At 45.3% G+C, this 18,881-nt stretch overlaps 2 protein-coding genes across 7 annotated transcripts; one reads left to right on the top strand and one right to left on the bottom strand.

The window, feature by feature from the left end:
* Positions 1–229: 229 nt before the first annotated feature.
* Positions 230–8,763, top strand: syvn1 (synovial apoptosis inhibitor 1, synoviolin). Of its 2 annotated transcripts, XM_049029856.1 has the most exons (17): positions 230–522; positions 780–939; positions 1,890–2,033; positions 2,698–2,790; positions 3,028–3,180; positions 3,293–3,341; positions 3,663–3,766; positions 4,460–4,586; positions 4,673–4,772; positions 4,890–4,955; positions 5,282–5,398; positions 5,772–5,923; positions 6,345–6,500; positions 6,733–6,870; positions 6,986–7,169; positions 7,599–7,711; positions 7,824–8,763. In XM_049029856.1, exons 3-17 carry the CDS (start codon positions 1,902–1,904, stop codon positions 7,970–7,972), a joined length of 1,833 nt encoding a protein of 610 aa, XP_048885813.1. In that variant the 5' UTR covers positions 230–522; positions 780–939; positions 1,890–1,901; the 3' UTR covers positions 7,973–8,763. The 2 variants fall into 2 exon arrangements, with proteins under 2 accessions (XP_048885813.1, XP_048885812.1); XM_049029855.1 differs by lacking the exons at positions 230–522; positions 780–939 and adding an exon at positions 950–1,073.
* Positions 8,688–15,650, bottom strand: gpr137 (G protein-coupled receptor 137). Of its 5 annotated transcripts, none has more exons than XM_049029859.1 (8): positions 15,543–15,650; positions 12,738–13,608; positions 12,037–12,086; positions 11,631–11,868; positions 10,400–10,549; positions 10,052–10,180; positions 9,854–9,969; positions 8,688–9,774 (listed from the first exon to the last, which is right to left on the bottom strand). In XM_049029859.1, the coding sequence occupies exons 2-8, from the start codon at positions 13,089–13,091 to the stop codon at positions 9,678–9,680; spliced, it is 1,134 nt and encodes a 377-aa protein (XP_048885816.1). In that variant the 5' UTR covers positions 13,092–13,608; positions 15,543–15,650; the 3' UTR covers positions 8,688–9,677. The 5 variants fall into 5 exon arrangements, with proteins under 5 accessions (XP_048885816.1, XP_048885815.1, XP_048885818.1 ...); XM_049029858.1 differs by lacking the exon at positions 15,543–15,650 and adding an exon at positions 14,184–14,331; XM_049029861.1 differs by lacking the exon at positions 15,543–15,650 and adding an exon at positions 14,184–14,309 and having other exon boundaries at positions 12,738–13,604.
* Between the last annotated feature and the right edge of the window lie 3,231 nt (positions 15,651–18,881).

The following is an 18,881-nucleotide window of genomic DNA, read 5'->3' as shown; positions in this document are numbered from 1 at the left end:
TTTGTCCGCTTTGCGTTTTTGGAGATTGTCAATTTCACAAACGAACATAATACAACTCCTCCAAGCGAGAAATGTAAAGATCACAAAAATCCTCAATAATAAAATCAGAGACTAATATCAAATGTGTTATTGGCGCGTTTACGTTTGCACGGTACTAGAAGTCTCATTCAGAGGGCAGGGGTAATATAGTGCGTTCTTATGTTTATATTTACGGTATTTGAGTATTTGCGTTCGCTCGACCCTATTACGTCTCGACACGGATTCGAAATTTTGTAGTGCCTTAGGGGTGGGGCTTGCACAAAAAATAAGAGTTCAGTTTTTCTCTATTCAAGTTATCCGATATGAAACTATTACAGCGGTCTTTTAGAACCCACTCGCGTTTATAGCGAGAGAATGGCATCACGTAGAAACGGCTGTTAACTTTCATTTTGTTTAAAATTTACAAGCAGCCACTTTGCAAACTTGGGCTGCACTGGGGTTGAGCCGAGCGGGGGTGACTTGGATCGTCTTCAAAACACGCAGGTGAAAATCATTGCATTTACCACGATAGTTTTTAGTTGATGTGAAGTAAATTTATTTTTTAAAATATTTCAATATCCTTTTAAATTCTTTAAATAAAGAAAAACGCATAATGACTACGTAAGGAGAAATGTAATCACCACTGAAAATGGTTGGTTTGCGCCGCACCGGAAGTGAGTTGTCCGTTCTTTACTGAGTACCTCTATCGAAAAATAAACACGTCCACGAAAGTACTGCTTTATAATAATTTCACACAACAGGCACAGAAAAACTGGATGAAGTGAAAATTGCTGTACGCAGAGAAGTCGCTTTTGAGGGAGGCGTCACATTTTCCGGTTGTGCCACGCCGCCTTTCACATCGTCTGGGTGACGTCGGGCCTAAGCCGGACAGCTAAAGCGTTCCGTCGGCGGCAGAGATTGGTAAGTCGCTCCCTGTCCCGGTTCTGGCGCAAGATCAGCGACACAGGTTCCCGACCCTGCAGAGACGTATAACACAATACTGGACCCTGTTTAACAGGGCATTTCCCCGTGATGCCATGCTACGGGAACAAAACGTTAGTTACACTCTGTTGAATAATTATATCATGTTTATTATGTCAGTAACTATGAGTCACTAGCCAACTAGTTTATGTGGTTAGCCAAGGGGTCGTATACGTGTAGTTACCCACAAACGCACGTTCTGCGCTGTTTTTGTCTTTCTAACCTGCAAGGTAAACCCGATGACAGATTAAGGTGTTGCACCATAGACAAGGACATTGCAGCATACGCGTTGAAGAATGATTTTTACCATTTTTTTATTACTATTTATTTATATTTATTAATTGTTAGGTAATAGGTGTATCTTTGTATATGATTACATCTGTGTTGTAGTTGAATTGCAAAGACGCGACCAACGAGTTGAAGGTGTTGCAGGATAAAAATGGAGACGCCGTTGGAGGAGTCTAACCTGGCAGTTATTTTGTGTTAAACGTGAATGCATGCTGATTTTAATTAATCGATAATTACGATGACTAATACGGCATATTGTTTGTGTCATCAGTATTGTATGATCAGTCTGGGGCGCAGTCGGGGCTTGGATTCTCTGACAGATTCTGGGGGCCCAGCACTTTACAGGGGCCTTTGAATATGTAAAATTTCAAAATTATGTAATGGAAGGGGTGCCCAAGGTGACATTTTGTCAAGGGCCCCCTAATGTCCAGTGACACCCCTGTGGTCCAGCTATCTTTTGAAGGCATGTCTTTAGAAAATGTTAGTGAGTTAATAAGTGTATAACCTTAGGTTGAACATCTGCTGTGTTTTAACAGTCATCACGGTTAGAGCAAAGCATTTCACAAACATGTTCTTAAACTTTCCTGTTTTCTTTTCGGCAGGAGGAGTACACCATGGTCCGAGTGGCCCTGGTAACGGCTACCAGCCTGGTCCTCACTGGGGCCGTGGTTGCACACGCCTACTACCTGAAACACCAGTTTTATCCCACTGTTGTCTACCTCACCAAGAGCAGCCCCAGTATGGCGGTGAGTGTGGTACAGACCTGCCGTGAACCTCATTAAATTTGTAGCAGAGATTCAGATACAGCCCTTAAAATACAGATCTCCAGCTATTACACAGAAGACCGGTGATCTGACCTGTGATTTGCAGCTTTCTTGCGCTTTCAGATTACACCACCTTGTATCTGAATCTGCTTGATACTTTTTTCCCCCTTGGCTCTGTGTGAGTTATGCTGACGGCTGCTTTGTCTGGCCATATTTCAACCTGGGATTGTTGTTTTTATGTTGAAGTTAGGTTGGACACAAAGGACGTGATGTAGCAACATTAGAACAGAGATTGTGACACCTAAACATGCAAATTATTTATGGAGATGTGTGCTACTTTCTGGGGCTTGAAGGTCAGATCTTCCATGGTTTGGTGGTTTCTGGTCCCTTGTACAAATAAGCAGACCAAGCTTGAGATGGTACCATGCTTCTCCACACGGCCCCCATTAATATGTGTTTGTCACATTGCCTTTACGTACCCTTTTGGAATGCTGACCAGTCACACACTGACTGATCCTACTTTCCTTTGGCCGTGGCTGTCCCATGCACCACAATGAAATGTTTTAGCATCAAATATGTGACTGAGCCGTGATTAATGCTTGTGGCCTATTCAGCCTGTTTGCTTTGCTCTGTTGTCCTCAATCAGGTACTGTACATCCAGGCATTTGTGCTTGTGTTTCTGCTGGGGAAATTCATGCGTAAAGTCTTCTTCGGACAGCTACGAGCCGCTGAGATGGAGGTGCGTCCCACTGCCGTGTGTCGTCATGGTATTTGTACGCTTATCTGGAAATGTAGCGTTTGTAACAGATGTTAATGTTACTACCTTATCAGAATCGCCTCTTTCTTATGAGAAATATTGCATCGCTTGCCTTTGTGTGTATCGTTGCATTTGTATAATTTTTTTGATTAGCTTTACTTCTCGGCGCTGACATCAGTCTTAACCGTTTCATGTCTGCCTTGTTCCCGCCACCATCAGCATCTGATCGAGCGCTCCTGGTACGCCGTCACGGAGACCTGCCTGGCCTTCACGGTGTTCCGCGACGACTTCTCGCCACGCTTCGTGGCGCTCTTCACCCTGCTGCTCTTCCTGAAGTGCTTCCATTGGCTGGCTGAGGACAGGGTGGACTTTGTGAGTGGCTGAGCTGGGGTGTGGGCGTGGCCATCCAGGGGAGGGGGGGGGGGGGGCTGAGGATTTGCGTAAGCTGAGGTCAGCAATTCTGAATGAGTGTGTCTTTCCTCAGATGGAGAGGAGTCCAAATATCTCCTGGATCTTTCATTTCAGAGTACTCTGTGAGTTATTTCTTATGAATTCATACGTACTCTGTGAGTTGTTCCTTACATGATTTCATAAACGTGTGAAAAGAAGCCTCTTCTCAAAGCTGGAGAAGAACTGTAAATGTTCTAGCTGATAACCTGTTGCTGTAAATATGGTGGCTTCCTGTTCCTCATATTGCCGGAAGACCCAGGTCTTTATTAAAAACAGGAATGCAAATCCTCAGGCTGCGGTAGCCTTGAGCGTCATGCACCAGTGCCCTAAGACAGCGTGTTAGCACAGTGCCATGCGACATGGTCCGCTGCGTCTCACTCTCAGCTCTCTGGTTCACTCCGCAGCCCTAATGGCGCTGCTTGGCATCTTGGACTTCATGTTTGTTAACCACGCCTGTCACAGCATCATCACGCGTGGCGCCTCAGTCCAGTTGGTCTTTGGCTTCGAGGTGAGCGCACCCCCTCACAGGATAAGCATCTTGTAAGGTACATTTATTTGGCAGATGCTTGCATACAAAGCAACGAACATTTTGAAAAGGCGTGCTCTGACAGTCCCCTGAAGGGTGTAAGGCTTTGCCCAAGGGCCTAAGGGTAAAAATCAGCCTGCCGATCCTTGGATTTGAACGGGCATTTACAGGCGCAGTGTCCTAACCTGTGGGCCCCCCCCTCATCCCCATCTTTGTATTTTGGGATTCATACCCCAGAACACAACTGGGTATACAGCCATTCCTGGTTCAACAACTGACCTTGGTTCAACTGACCTAACCTCGGTTAGCAACCATTTGCTAATACGACGGTAATAAAAAAAAAAAAAGAATTCTCTGACCAATACGCATTTGTGACCAAATTGAGTGTGACAATGGAGTGAGAGAGATCTTTGCAGGAGGATGTACAAAATGTCATTGTTAAAAATGTCCGCCTCACAAGGGATAAAAGATTGAGCATGGAAGGTTGAAGTAACGTTGTAAGCGCAGTCGTGGTCACGCTTAGGCGACTGATTTTCACAAAGTGACCAATTTGCTTAATGTAACGGAACTTGTTCACTATACGAGTAGTTGTATTAAGTCTATTAATGTGATCTTTGTGTCTTTGAATTGTGTTAATTTTTTTGGTTATTAACATAGTGTTTTTTTTTTATTCAGTATGCCATTCTGCTTACGATGGTCTTGACCACCTTCATCAAGTACACACTGCACACCATCGACCTTCAAAGCGAAAATCCCTGGGACAACAAGGCAGTCTATATGCTCTACACGGAGCTCTTCACCGGTACCTTGCTGCGTCCTCCCGCCATTCAGGGCAGATGCGTTTGTGAAGCTCAGTACATGTTCTAAATGAGGCCTCCATCTCTCCAGGTTTCATCAAGGTGCTGCTGTACATGGCCTTCATGACCATTATGATCAAGGTGCATACCTTCCCCCTCTTCGCCATCCGTCCCATGTACTTGGCCATGAGGTGAGTGACCTGGCAGGTCAGCCACACCCAAAGTGATGCCAACCTCTGGGTGGTCATGTGATCAGCCCACTTCTCATGTGGTCTTATAACTGTGTTTTTACTCATTTCTCTTTACAGGCAGTTTAAGAAGGCTGTAACTGACGCCATCATGTCTCGGCGAGCCATCCGTAACATGAACACACTGTGAGTATGAGATCGCTGTCATCTTCACACCTCGTTTGCCTTTGGGGGTCGCAGAGGAAGAACATCGACCCGACCTTGGTGTGTGTAGCTATTTCTGGGGGATCTCCTGACGTTCCCAAGCTAGCTGACTGATTCAGTCCCTCCAGCGTGTCGTGGATCTGAGGGAAAATGCGGTGCGGCATTACCAGAGTATTTATGTACTTTGTAGCCCTTTTACTTGAATTCAGAGGGTTATCACCGGCTTTTTTGCCATGTGTGTATCGCTGTCTTTTTATGCTAAGCAGATTGTGGCTTTTACACTCACAAAAACTGTCCCCCTAATTAAGGTACCCTGATGCCACGCCAGAGGATCTACAGACCACTGATAACGTGTGCATCATCTGCCGGGAAGAGATGGTAACGGGGGCCAAGAAGCTGCCCTGTAATCACATCTTCCACTCCAGGTGAGCCAGGCTTGCAGTGTCGCGCTCAGCCGTGTACCTGTGTCCTGTATGCTGGGTTCACCTTTACATAATGGCGAGTTGCATTTGAAACTTTTGGAGGATATTTCTTTCCTACTGTTTTTTTTCTGCAGAATACTTGTGTGTTGATGTAGTAATATCTAAAGCTGATTGGTTGTATAACCTTGCATGTTATGGGACACGTTTTAAACGCTTGTTGGCAACATTTATCGCTTTCAGACATTTGTTTTCCTCGTCTTATTAAACGATTAGCCCTGTTTTATGTGTGTTGGGTGTACTTAGGATTTTAACTGATCCGCCCGGCCATCATCCTGTCCTCTCAGTGGCATAATCCTGCGTTATCCTCTTGCCGTAGCTGCCTTCGCTCATGGTTCCAGAGACAGCAGACCTGCCCCACCTGTCGCATGGACGTGCTCCGTGCATCTCTGCCCAATCAGGCGCCGACCCAGCCTCCTGCCCCTCCTGCTGCCCCGCCCCCACCGGCTGACCAGCCAGTCCCACCACCAGGTACGAGCACCTCGGCGATATCTTCTGCACAGTGATCGGTGTATGGAGTTTGGTAGAAGAAAATAGTTTGTACGTTAAACTGCTTACTACGAAGTCTGTGGATTATCTTGAGTAACCGGGTCATGATTGCCAGTAAGAGACTGCTGTTGAGTTTTTCTGATGCATTTTTTAGTACTTTTAAACACTACAGGAAGAATGCCATTCAACCCCATTATATTCGAGAGAAGCCCAACATTTCTCCGGCCGATATCTCCACTAGGCAACTCCCAGGAGAACAACCTAAATGGATAGATAGCACTAAAACGTATCTTTTTCAGTTTTGGGGTGAACTGTCCCTCTTAAGGCCCAGTAAATGTACATTAATGTTGACTAAGCCTCACACCTGTTGCTGAACACAGACAACATGGTCTCTCCCCTTCAGTGCCTCCCGGAATGGTGCCCCCCTTCCCTCCTGGCCTCTTCCCCTTCTGGGGCCCCTTTCCCGGCGCAGTGCCCCCAGGGGTGGCTCCTGTGCCCCCGACGCAGACAGACTCCCCCCAGCCAGGGTCCGAGGTGTCCCAGGGAGCCCAGGCCGCTGGTGAGTAAACCTCTGTGCGCTGTGAGATGCTGATCCGCTCCTAAAATGCCCTGGAGGCAGAGGAACGACGATGCGATCTGAGATGCGAAGTCTGAGTCACAGGGCGATGATTGATTCGCGTGCTTAGATCTGCCTTAGGCCGTTTATTTGTTTGTTTTATTTAGCGATGTGTGCCATCACCTTTCGCATGCCATCAGTGCTCATGTGACATCATGTCCTTCTGTGCGTTTAGGCAGCAGTCAGTCCAGCCAACCTGGCCCTGATGGGGTCCCTCCCGCCCCCGGAGCTGCTATCCCAGGATTCCCGTTTTCCTTCCCACCACCGCTGCCCTCTGCCCCCTGGCTGGCCATGCCCCCACCCCCACCTTTCGGTAGGTCTGCCAAGTGGGGACCCCCTCCCACCTCGCTGTGCTACTCCGATACACTTGGAGCATTTCCTAAACATGATCAATAATCACAATTCATCCGTTTCTTGTCCGTCTGCAGTGTCGTCCATGCCACCCCCTCCAGCCTCGCTGTCCAGCCTGTCTGAAGCGGAGCTGCAGGAGCTGGAGCAGGAGGGCCGGCGCGGTCTGGAGGCCCGTCTCCAGTGCCTGCAGAACATCCACACGCTGCTGGATGCCGCCATGCTTAACATCCACCACTACCTCAGCACAGTGGCTACACTAAGGTAGCGCGTTTTCAGCAGGCTGGCCCCCGCAAAATGCCCTCCAGCACAGCCGTCTTGTGTTGACCATCATCCATATGGACTGCAGTTTTCTGTCTCCTAGGACACCGTTAGGGCTGGACGTGGAGGTTGACTGGTTTGTTGTACACAAATTTCACTCATCGGTAAAACTGATCAGTGATTTCATTCGTTGTTACTTTTTTCTTTTATGTTAGCGTTATGGTTTAAATTTTTTACGACACCTATGGGTTATGTTTGGAAATCTAACCCCAATGTTCCGTGTCTCGGGGAATACTGACATAGACTGGTACCAATCCGGTGACCCAGAGTTAGGGACCCCAAGTTTGGTGTATTGTTAGTGTGAAATGTCAGTTTGTATCAGGGCCTGTCCTTTATAATGCGGCTCACGGCGGCTGCCTTGTGCTCCATCAGTCCTCCCCGGGCGGAATCGGCCAGTGCACAGGCGGCAACGGCGGATGGAGCTGCAGCTTCTTCCCCGGCGGACAGCATGGAGGACGGGACCCCAGCGGCTAATAGCCAGACAGGTGAGTGACGCCTGCACAGAACGGCACACCGACCCGGTCTGCTGCTGTATTTTCCCTGGTTAACTCTACTTCTCTCTCTCTCTCACTCGCACTCACTCACTCCTCCCCCCAGGTGAGACCGTTAACGGCGCCACAGGCTTCTCCCCCCCTGACTCCACCACCCAGGAGGAGGCACTGGAGGAGGACGGCGAGCCTAATGCCGCCGAACTGAGGAGAAGGCGTCTCCGCAAGCTGGATACAACCGCGCCCTCCGAGCAATGATGGCCAGCTGTCAGCTGCCCAGACCCCCCACCCCCGCCAACCCTGCCGAATGGACCCCCTGACTCGTACACCTGTCAACTCAACAGGGACCGGATAGTACAAGATGAATGACATCCCTCCCCTGCTCAACAGCAAGCTGACTGTCCCTCCCTCCCACACGTACACAGAACATGGCAGACATTTGGTAGCCACTGTCCAGTTGGGACAGTGACTGATTCTCAATGACAGCTTTGTGTCACTTGAAATAAATCACTGCTCTGAACTGAGCCCCCCACCCCCCCCCCCCCCCCACAGTAAATACTTTCTCTCCTAACAGGCTGTGTGTACTTCTGCCCTCCTGCTCCCCCCAGTTGCACACTTTGATCGCGATGACCGGTCCAGGTTCAAAAAAAGAATTTTTATTTTTTTAAATTCCTACGTGTGCCTGGTTTGCATTTTGACAGGCAGTGAAGGACAGTGATGTTTTTCTATCCAGTTCTCCGGATCGCTTGATGTCTCTCAATCTATACATTTGGTTTTTTTTTTATAAACTTGGTCTGTTCCCTCTCCTTTTGCCAGTCGGTAGCCTGGAGACCAGCGGCAAAGAATGTTTGGCTTAGCAATGCAGGTCTCACCCCACATACTCTGTCGCTGGACGCCGGTTGGTTACTTACTACTTTTCATTTCTCTTCAGTGCTTGGAAGGATGATGCGCAATGAGAACAGCGGAGGGCTAATTTAAGTTGTACATAGTGTATAAAGAGTTTTAATAGGAGGTTCTGTACATATACAAAAATAAACCATTCTGAGGAAGTCTTCTGTGTCTAACATTTTCTTTAAATCAGTTAGCGACGGGGGTCTTAATTCTTTTGCAGACCTTGCTGCTCTGAGAAAAAAATGGTCAGTTACAGAAGGGCAATTTAATAAATCAGTAACGTCTTGTAAATTACACTTTGAATGTGGCTGTTATATGTTAGCGCACAGTCACATGACTCAGCACCTGAAGCATAATTAGGAAGGTGAGGCGTATTGATCAAGATAGAATCTCAAGGTTTCACTCTTGTTTAAATAATACATGTGGAAAATATAAAATTGTATAAAGTGTATGAATTAAATCTCAAATGTTTTATTATGGAAATTTTATATACAAAATGAATTTCATGGTCATTCTATAAGCCCCACAGGGGATAATAATATTCCCTTCAAAAAGATGTTTATTATATAGATATATATTCTTCCCTAGATGTCTATCACTTGCCTTACTAGCACCACCCTTGAGCACCACTCAGCATCAATGACAAATTGATGAATTTGATAAATTGATATTTAGGCTGCCACCATTTTTGGAATCATGCAACTGGAGTGAACCGCAAAGTCATATTGACAGTTTGGCCCCCAACTACAAACTAAGCTAAGCAGGAACTTCTGATAGTGTTAAAGTCTATTTTTAAAAGGCTAATCCCAGCATGACCTTGCGTGAAGAAAAGCTGATGTATCGGGTGGATTTTTTTTCTCCATTCTGGGGTCAGGATGTATCTTGCTACCCGGTGTCATGTCATGTGATTTTAGGGTTCCTGTACAGGCCAAAGGACTACAAGGTTATTCTGAAATGCAGAGCTGCAAATGTACTCTTCGTTCGGAGAAAAGGAGTGTGGAGGTGAGAAGACCAGGTCAGGATACAGATGAGGGCTAACTGGCCGGGTGCCAAACTGCATCTTCGCGAGTGGTCAGCTCTGCGGAGTGGAGTACAAGGTATGATGCTGATTGGTCTGGTTCAGGTTCTTGGCGAAGAGGAGGGGCGCCGTCTCGCTGCGGCCGAACCAGCTGCCAAGAAAAGCATGACGGATAAGCCTGCGGTATAAACAGGCGCTTCGGATGTTCAAATGTGAAACCAGCTGGTCACCTGTTGTGCGGATGTGCGCTGTGGAGCCAGGGAGTGTCTGCGTCACCCTCGATTCCCCGAGGGTCGTCAAAGAAGTAGGAGCGGGAGCCTCGATTGACTGGGGTGGTGACGTGGCCCTGTGAGAGGGGTGGCGGCTTAAGGTTAGACAGGCGTCACATACAGGTGACAGCTGACAGAGGCGTGGTCTGCAGCACTGACCGTCTCCTGAGGGACCTGGCGGACCCTAAAGATGAGAATGAGCAGACTGGTGGGCAATAGCTCCCACACGACGAGGATCACCCCAAACACCAGGTAGCCTGCGTCTCCCAGGTCGTTGCGCAGGTCGGCCTGATGAGACAGACATGTGGGAGGTTTGGCTGCAACCTCTATTCAGACGGTGACAGTAGGTTACAGCTGTAGCTCTGGGCAATACAGGGTATCTGCCCGTTTCCCTCTCCCAAGATCTTTAGTCATTTTAATACGGCACAATTTGACTTTCTGCATCAAGCTCAATTATATAATATTCCTCAATTATATAATTCATTGACTTTGCATGCTATTGCATACCTGGTCAGAGATGTTGTACCAATTGTAGTCAAAAGCTTCAACTCTATGGTCCCTGGACAATACGAGCACAGCCAGGTTGTAGCACGCCCTACTGGAGAACAGCAATATTACACCAGCGCCAAGCACTGCAGTTCGGCACACGGTAATACCCTGAGGAGAAAGGAGAACAATCGGCACATCAAACACAATTCATTGATCCTCTTCTGCAATGTCCAAAGATCTCTGTCATCCTGCTGGCAAAATGAATTACGTACATGTATAACAGTTTAAAGAATTTCTGAAAACTAGTTTCAGCTGAAAGACTTTTTTGCATGACAATTTTTAGCATGTTAAAGTACAGATTTCAATCATCTCCATGAAATGCGTGCCATCATTCCCTACTTCGCCACACGTTTCTGTAATACTCAGCCTCGGCACAATGTCAGCACATGTAACTTGAACGGCTCCAGCTAGGGCTGCATGATATCAAATCACGATTATATGGCACATGGACAGTAATCCCCAGGACATATGGTGACGGGCGGAAGCATTTATCCACGCGCCGCCTTTCGGTACTATACGGACCTTTACTTATGCCCTCAATTTGATAAGCAGATTAATAGTGTGCCTAAAATATTAATGAGGGGCATATTGTGACACCCAAAAATTTGAAATCTGTATAAATTCGGCGTATTATTATGTTTAATAAACATGTGGGAATACAAAAAAAAAACAAACCAAACCACAGAAGCCTTGCACTCGTTTATCCGCAATATCTCCCTTTTCAAACGAAGTTGTGGCTGCTGAGCTGTCCCTTTCTTCATTATTTATTGCTTACATTATATCTAAACAGTAGTGTGTGGCCTGGTCCGCTAACTGAATTCAATAAACAGAAGGATAAGCCAAATTTATACACATTACTACATTTTAGGCATCACAATACGTCTCTCATTGATACTTTAGATTCACTACTATTCTTACCAAATTGTGAGCATAAGCAAAGGTCCATATAGTACGAAAGGCGGCGTGCTGATAAATGTTCACGTCCGTCACCTAAAGCTTTAGTGATTACTGTTCATGTGCCATGTGATTTTGATTATATTGAGATGTGATATCACACAACCTTAGATCCAACAGTGTAAGTTGCGGTAATGTAATGGGGGCTTTTGGGAAGCATATCCTTAAACAGGACCCTCTTAGCCTACTGGTAATAAATAACCTTACAATAATGGCTTCCGCTTGAGGACCTCACCTTGCTGTGCAGGTACGGATTGGTAGAGGGCGCCATGCGTGTCAGCTGAAGCAGGAGCACCGCCATGGCAACGGCTTCCAGGATGAAGAGCAGGTCATTGACCAGCACGCGGAGCAACACCAGCTTCCAGGCTCCGCCCCCCGCTGTACCACCATTACGCTCACCCAGGCTGGCGCAAGCCACGTTGACACACAGGAAGAGTAGGCTCATGGCCCCATAGGCCCAGCGCGCCGCACGTCTGAGAGAAAGAGCAGGGTCACAGCGATTCGACGGAGGTCTATGGCCCCACCCAATGCAAAACGCATGCTTTCCTGTGCAGCATTTTAAAAAACAGACCAGAAGTAATGTCACCTTCAAACATTTTGTGTGCATGTGGTTTGGTGAGCACATCTAAACAAACACTTACAGTCCTCTGCTTGGCTCAGAGCTAAACTTCTCCTTCACTTTCAGCAAAACCTGCAGAGAGAAGAAGTTAAGAAACTCAAATGTTTCATACCCTTTTTAAACTCAGCTTCCATAATCTTAAATTCGTATAAATAAGGTCGTTGTTTTCACCACATTCTTTTCCCGGGAAGGAAAACTGGTGGTGAAAATGGTTTCTAGGTTCCACCTAATTATCTGAAATGTTCATTTACAGATGGAAATTCACTGATCCCCATATCAGGAGAAAACAGTATAGGTCCAGATAGTCAAACATATACTTTGCCAAAGTAATTTTGGCCTCATGTCGCCCAAAATCCTCCGAATACATTCACATTATTTGTTGCTCTCCTCCACTGAATACCACACAAGCCTGGGCAAATCGTTCTCATGAGACCTAACCACACTGAGGTCGATCTTCGTTTTCTGTTCCACATCATGTGCAATCAACTATTTCATGAAGGACATTGAACATGCATTTCAAATGGAAATGGAAAAAAAAACAGGGAGATTTATATTACTGTAACATAACGTACGAAACCGAATTCAGACACAAGCATCACCTGAAATAAGAACCGGTGGAACCAGCCACAAATCTAATGCGGAGTTCTGCAATATCCAGGAAGGACCTGGCCTCACAGCCGGGAAATCCCCCTGAGAAACGGCCTGGGACCCAGAGATCCTCACCTGGGTGAAGTACAGGTTGATGAGACTGAGGGTGAAGAACTGCAGGCAGACGGGACAGCAGTAGAGCAGCCAGTAGGCTGTCTTGGACAGGTGGTTGGCGGCCACAGCGTTGTGGAAGTAGAAGGAGAACAGGGTGGTGCGGAGGGCGGCCCAGAACAGACACAGGAAGAGGAAGACGCTCTGGTAACTCCAGCGCTTGTGCCGGTAGAGAAGCAAGAGCCACAGCTGGATGTAGACCACCAGAAACAGGCAGCCATACAGGCAGGTGTAGAGAACAGTGACCCCTAGCTGCACAGAGGGAGCCACTGCAGGGCGGAGGGGCGAAGGGGTCGGCATGGGACCGCTGGTGGTCATGGTACCGCCCGTCACCTGGACATCCACTGACGTGGTGGAGAAGAATAAGGTTCGCAAGTGACGGTGTGTGTGTCACAAGCGCTGTCAAATTCCTCTTCCCCTTACTTGGCAAATCTATTTTAAATGGCGGGTTCTTACTTCCCGGTTTGTTCTCAGACGTTCTGCAGAAGATCTAAAAAGGCAGCAAAGCCTGGCAGCTTTGTAATGCCATCAGTGAGCCTCTCTGCTCTGCCATATTCAACTTTCCAGGTCACTTAAAATGCTGGGATGTAAAAAGCTGGAATGGTGTCCTATATTCCTCTGCCCGTTATAACACTGTAGCAGTTCTGACGTGGCCTGTAGTTTTGTGTGAATCCGTACAAAAGGCATGCATTGTGGCATTAATACAGTCAGTTAGTTAATAAGATAGTCAGTTAATCCGCAGGGAGGAAAAACAGCCGTCAGCCTTTCCGCGGGGAATGTCGTCAAACTTGGTACTTCTTAGAAGTTCACTCTCGATCCTTACGGCGTTTTCTATCTAGATGAAAAAAGTAAACAGTATAATATATCATTTTAAAAACTGCAAAGAAAATGTACAGTGAATAGAGTAGCTACGACGTCACAGACAGTTTAGCATCGTAGCTAATAATCTAGCTCAAAAGTGAAACTTCTAAGCGAAAAGCGAAACAAAAAAACTAAGAAAAACACTTCAGCAAACCGTAGAGATTGTAATATATCTACTTCATGATGCAGAAAAACAGAATCAAGAAAAGGGACGCAATCATGGTCTAGGATGATACACTTTCGAAATGGAAGAAATCCTACCACCAATCTAACAAGACACAGCGAGATAACAGACTATAAAAAAGTTACTTACACCAAGAAACAGTCAAACCGAGTTAAAATAAATTAAAATAAAATAAAATCTGGACGCAGAAGCTGAGCTAACTAGCTGAGTGGCTAACACTAGCGAACAACCAAAACCAGGACGCAGGCGCCGAGATTCCAGCTTCAGGACAACAATGGTAGTTTATTACCAGTATCTCTCCGTCCTTATTCCTTCCCTGACTAAGAACCAAACCTATGGATATCGGCATCGCTCACGAAACTCACTGGCTACGTCCCCGCATATCAGTGAACGCTGGGTCCGGCGCGTCTGATCCGGGTCCGAGGCGACGGCAAACGGCTTTGTATCTCGGACGCCCCGCGGCCAGTGTTTTGACAGGTCGCGCGGTACTGCGCATGCGCATTGCGCAGTAGGTTTTCGGAGGATAAACATACTGTGGGACGGGAGGTGTGAGAGGCGGTATATAACTTTACAGAGGAGAGATAGTCTTTATCGCCCCAAGTGACTCTTTATTGTCTAACCAAAGCTAAAAAAAAGGACACTAGCTGATATGGGCCAACTGCAACTATCAGAAGGGTTACTTCCCACTGATTGTAAACTTTATGTATTATTAAGCGCGTGTGCGCGTTATTCTATATATTATAAAAACAAGGAAAATACAACAATTATATTTCTACAAATAAATTTCAGGCTCACTGTCTACATTTTTAAATGTGTTAGATATTTTGTTATTTTTTATCCTTTAAGCTGCTGTAATTCAAGCGTGTCATGCCCAACATAATTCATTCCAACGGCAAAACCAACACTTTTCATATTAAAAGGTTGAAATATTTTCTGAGACCCGTCATATTATAGCTTACTTAGAAACCATTCGCGATAGATTAAACAGACAATCGCTGGATTCACTGTCGGCGCATTCATAGTGGAACTACAAACACCACTGTCCAACCACTGTCAAATTACCAACTACCGCAAAAAGTTTCGAGCCTAACAATAATACAACCATACGACAATCCATATTTTTAAATCCATCCAATCGAAGCTGACACTAAATAACAACTCTAAGAAATGAATCAATGCTGAAGTGAAGCTAGATATGATCAGACCTTTCTTTCATTACAGTTTTAGTTTTAGGAACAAGAAAATCATAGTTATACGAGTCACAAAAAAATTATTACCTAAAGGTGAAATGTGCTCACTCTGGCAATCAGAATCTGAGTTGAAATTTGTTATAATTGTCAACATAGACCTTGAAGATGGCTCATGAATTATTTCAAAACATCACAATACAGGTGATGTTTGTGTTTCATATCCACCAACTTAAAACATAACAGGGAAATGAAATCAAGCAAAATGTAAAATAAACATTTTCAGCGCTATTTGATGTAAATAATATTCGGATAGAAAGTTCTACGGAAGGGGATTCCGGGGAACGCATAAGCAAGTAGTGTCTTTCTCTGTGGTTATTTCCTAACTCTCCTATTGCAGCAAAGCCCGGCTCTGACAGTGAAGCACCAAGTGTGGGAGGGGTTGGGGACCATTGAAAAGGACCAATCTTTGCACTTCACACACGAGTTCACGCACCAGACTGTTAAAGATAAGCAGACAAGTCCGACAAGACTTACGGTGTGATAACTGAGTGCAAAAACACAGGCATCAAAATGTCTGCAAATAGCGATGTGTCCAGGTAAGTTTGAAGTCTGCAGTCTTCCTGTTTATCCTTATTGTATTTGTTATTGTATTTTGGCTGTGTCTACCTCACTTCTGTGAATAGATCTCTGAGTCACAAGTGGCTTTTCCCATCAGTCCTCCTGCAGGCATTCTGGCCTTTTGGCTGTAAAATAAAATACAGTTTGTCATTCTGTCATGCAAATGACAGCATGGCACAAAAATAAGAACACAGTGTGCATAAGTGCCGCCCAGATTCTTTCAGCTCTGGAAAGGCGAATAAGTGGGGCAGTATTTGTTTACCTTCCATTGTAGTTCCACTGCACTCTTATCCCTTGGTTGTTGCCATTTTGGCAACTGATCTGAACAAGAATCTTGTACAGTAAGTAGAATTTCATTTAATTATAATATTTAGTTACCATATTTAGTCACTGAGCAGAAGGTCTGAGCAGAGTGGATACTCTTGTTGTGCCTATAAAAACAAAATAACTGAAAATAAATTTTCAGTTCTCAAAATACTATATAAATGTACAATGGCCTGATTCTCACTGTCCTAGTCAGTGTTACATGCATGATAAGGCCAAAATCAAGGAGAGGACAGTTGCAGTTTCAAAACCTAGAAGACAGAGGGCACTCTACTCAATTAAGAACATCCTTTTCTTAGAATGCAGTAAAGACATGCCAGAAGAACATAAAAGAAATAGATTCATTGCATATCTGTCAAACCAAAGTGTTCATTGGACACTGGGCACTTTCATTGATCTATTTTTCAGGACAAGTTCCAGTGTAGGTAGTTTTGATAAAACAAGATTCTACCTTGCATGTTTCTTTGAATCCCACGTTTAGGGTTAAGGGTCAGCTCTAGGCATCTATGATATGGATGTGTTTAAACGCATTGTTAAATATTAATTTGAATGTCTGCACGTCAGCCCCAGAATGTTTGGTACTTTCCCAGCTGTTATGTGAAAAACTCATTGAAGTTCATTGAATCTTCTCCTCTAGTCACACATCATATCGAGAGTGAGAAAGCCAGGTGAAGCAGATAACACCGAAATGCAATGTCGGAATTTTGTTAGCTGACTGCAGTTCCTTGTCTCCTGTTTCCCCTCACAGAGTCATAGCAAATGCCACTCTGTGAATTTTATGACCAAAAGACTCGGTACGACCACAAATGCTGGTTTCTAGTCTGCATCCCAATACCAAAACAAACAGCACACCCATGTAAATAAATGATATATGAATGCATGCAGAAATGAGGGTCAGGTGATCTGAACTGGAGGGCAAACCAAGATCGTCTGATTCATCCTTGCGTGAAAGACAGAAACTCATCAAATAAGAATATAATCCCAATATGCACTTCTGAGCAGGGGTTTCATGATATTTTATAACAACACCTTAAGAATTACACTGTTATGGTGCTACTAATGATCACTACTTAGATCCATACTTAGAACAGTAAAGCTGTTTTGATAATTTGATAGTGTAATGAGACAGCAAACCGAACCACAAGATGGGATGGTGAAATGGGCACTTTATTTGGGTTTAACAAGCAAATCTCACACCAGTTCCAGCTTCAGCACACATAAAGTTGTACTGGTAATAGGAGTCGACAAATAGGTGCAGGTTGGAGCATCAAGGTCTTGAGAAGCCAAGGCTCATCACCTGGAATCGTCCCCCCTAGAATATACACCTCCCCCTATGTCACAAAAAAATGTGACAGTGTTTACGGTCCACAAAATACTTACTGTGTAAAAGTTCACATGTAAGTTAAAAGGAATACAAAGATTGCTCTCTCCTTAAAGTTTGTACGGCTGAGAGTCTATCATCTCTTTGTTGCCGCGCTTCTTTTGTGCTGAATGAGATTGGTCTTCTAGCTTAGGAGGACGTAGATCATACTCCTGCCTTGTCGTTGAGGCCTTCAATGCATTGGTCAATCAGCTCATGCACATACAGCCACCTCTCGGTGGAAAAAGGCCAGTTTCAATCTTTTTTGAGGACAGGGTGGAAAATCAAATGTCATATGTCAAATGGCTCGCCCTTTCTCCCGCTAATCCTTCTCTGCTGAAAATCAGAACTTTTGCTTTACTTTCTCCTCTGAGAACCACTTCTCCACCTGTGGGAGTTCCTGTCATTTTCAGCTGATCAGACCATGACTGTTAGCTGGCTATTTCTTCTGCTTGGTTTGTCTTGAATGTGCGTTGCTGTATTATTTTGCCACACCCAGTATTAAAATATGGCTGATGATGTGAGGTGTTCCTAACCAAACCTCTCCCCCCTTCTCTGCCAGATCCTCAAAACTGTTTGGATATTATGCAATTATGCAGGTCACGTACAACTGTGCAATTGGTGTGCATGTTTTCCTGTTTAAATTGCAGCAGTGCTTGTAGATTTCACATTTTGCCTCTGCACACTGCCCTTCAGCTGTGGTCCGCCTGGATTTGAATTCATTTCCTTACAGAGCATTTGAAATTTAATGGCCCATGAGCTTGTTGGGTGAAGAGTAGGATTTGTTAAGAGGGTAAAAAAAAAATCACAAGTACACTCAAACATCCATTTTCCAAACCGCTTATCCTACTGGGTCGCGGAGGGTCAGGAGCCTATCCCGGAGGCAATGGGCACGAGGCAGGGAACAACCCAGGATCGGGGGCCAGCCCATCGCAGGGCACACTCACACACCATTCACTCACACATGCACACCTATGGGCAATTTAGCAACTCTAATTAGCCTCAGCATGTTTTTGGACTGTTTGGGGGAAACCGGAGTACCCGGAGGGAAACCCCATGACGACATGGGGAGAACATGCAAACTCCACACACATGTGACCCAGGCGGAGACTCGAACCCGGGTCCCAGAGGTGAGAGGCAACAGTGCTATCCACTGCACCCCCATGCCACCCCACTCTCAAACATACAGCATCCTTTTCTTTGTACGAGATGCATCCTGATTCTGGTTCATCAAGAATGCTTCCACGTTGACAGAATGTATATTTGTACTTTATGCAGATGTACTTCCTGTGTTTGATGCTGGTATTGCACCCAGAATTTTATCAGAACCAGAATCCTTCTATTTTCAAACAAAGAATTTGTTTTGGTGCATGAGGGACAGAATTAAACATAACAAAACCCTATGAGTACTGCTTTCATACTGTCCAAATCGTTGGTACATATCTCAGGTCTCTTGCACATTGTATTTATATTACAAATCACAATACCTTTTTGTCTTTCACTTATGTATAGATTATGTACAGCTGAACATTTCATATATTTTTTATTTAATATTATTATTTTCCTATATT

Source organism: Brienomyrus brachyistius, chromosome 10 (assembly GCF_023856365.1).
Source record: "Brienomyrus brachyistius isolate T26 chromosome 10, BBRACH_0.4, whole genome shotgun sequence".
Classification (NCBI taxonomy): domain Eukaryota; kingdom Metazoa; phylum Chordata; class Actinopteri; order Osteoglossiformes; family Mormyridae; genus Brienomyrus; species Brienomyrus brachyistius.
The sequence above is the reverse complement of the archived record's forward strand: the minus strand, read 5'-3'. Positions and strand labels throughout refer to the sequence as shown.

Excerpts from the sequence above, each read along its gene's own strand:
- syvn1 (XM_049029855.1), top strand. Across the intron at positions 3,181-3,292 it reads CTGAGGACAGGGTGGACTTT|ATGGAGAGGAGTCCAAATAT; the intron begins GTGAGTGGCTGA and ends GTCTTTCCTCAG. Across the intron at positions 4,587-4,672 it reads CTACACGGAGCTCTTCACCG|GTTTCATCAAGGTGCTGCTG; the intron begins GTACCTTGCTGC and ends CCATCTCTCCAG.
- gpr137 (XM_049029859.1), bottom strand. The coding sequence starts at position 13,091 with ATGACCACCAGCGGTCCCATGCCGACCCCTTCGCCCCTCCGCCCTGCA. Across the intron at positions 11,869-12,036 it reads TCTGAGCCAAGCAGAGGACT|ACGTGCGGCGCGCTGGGCCT; the intron begins GTAAGTGTTTGT and ends TCTTTCTCTCAG. Across the intron at positions 10,550-11,630 it reads ATCCGTACCTGCACAGCAAG|GGTATTACCGTGTGCCGAAC; the intron begins GTGAGGTCCTCA and ends CTTTCTCCTCAG.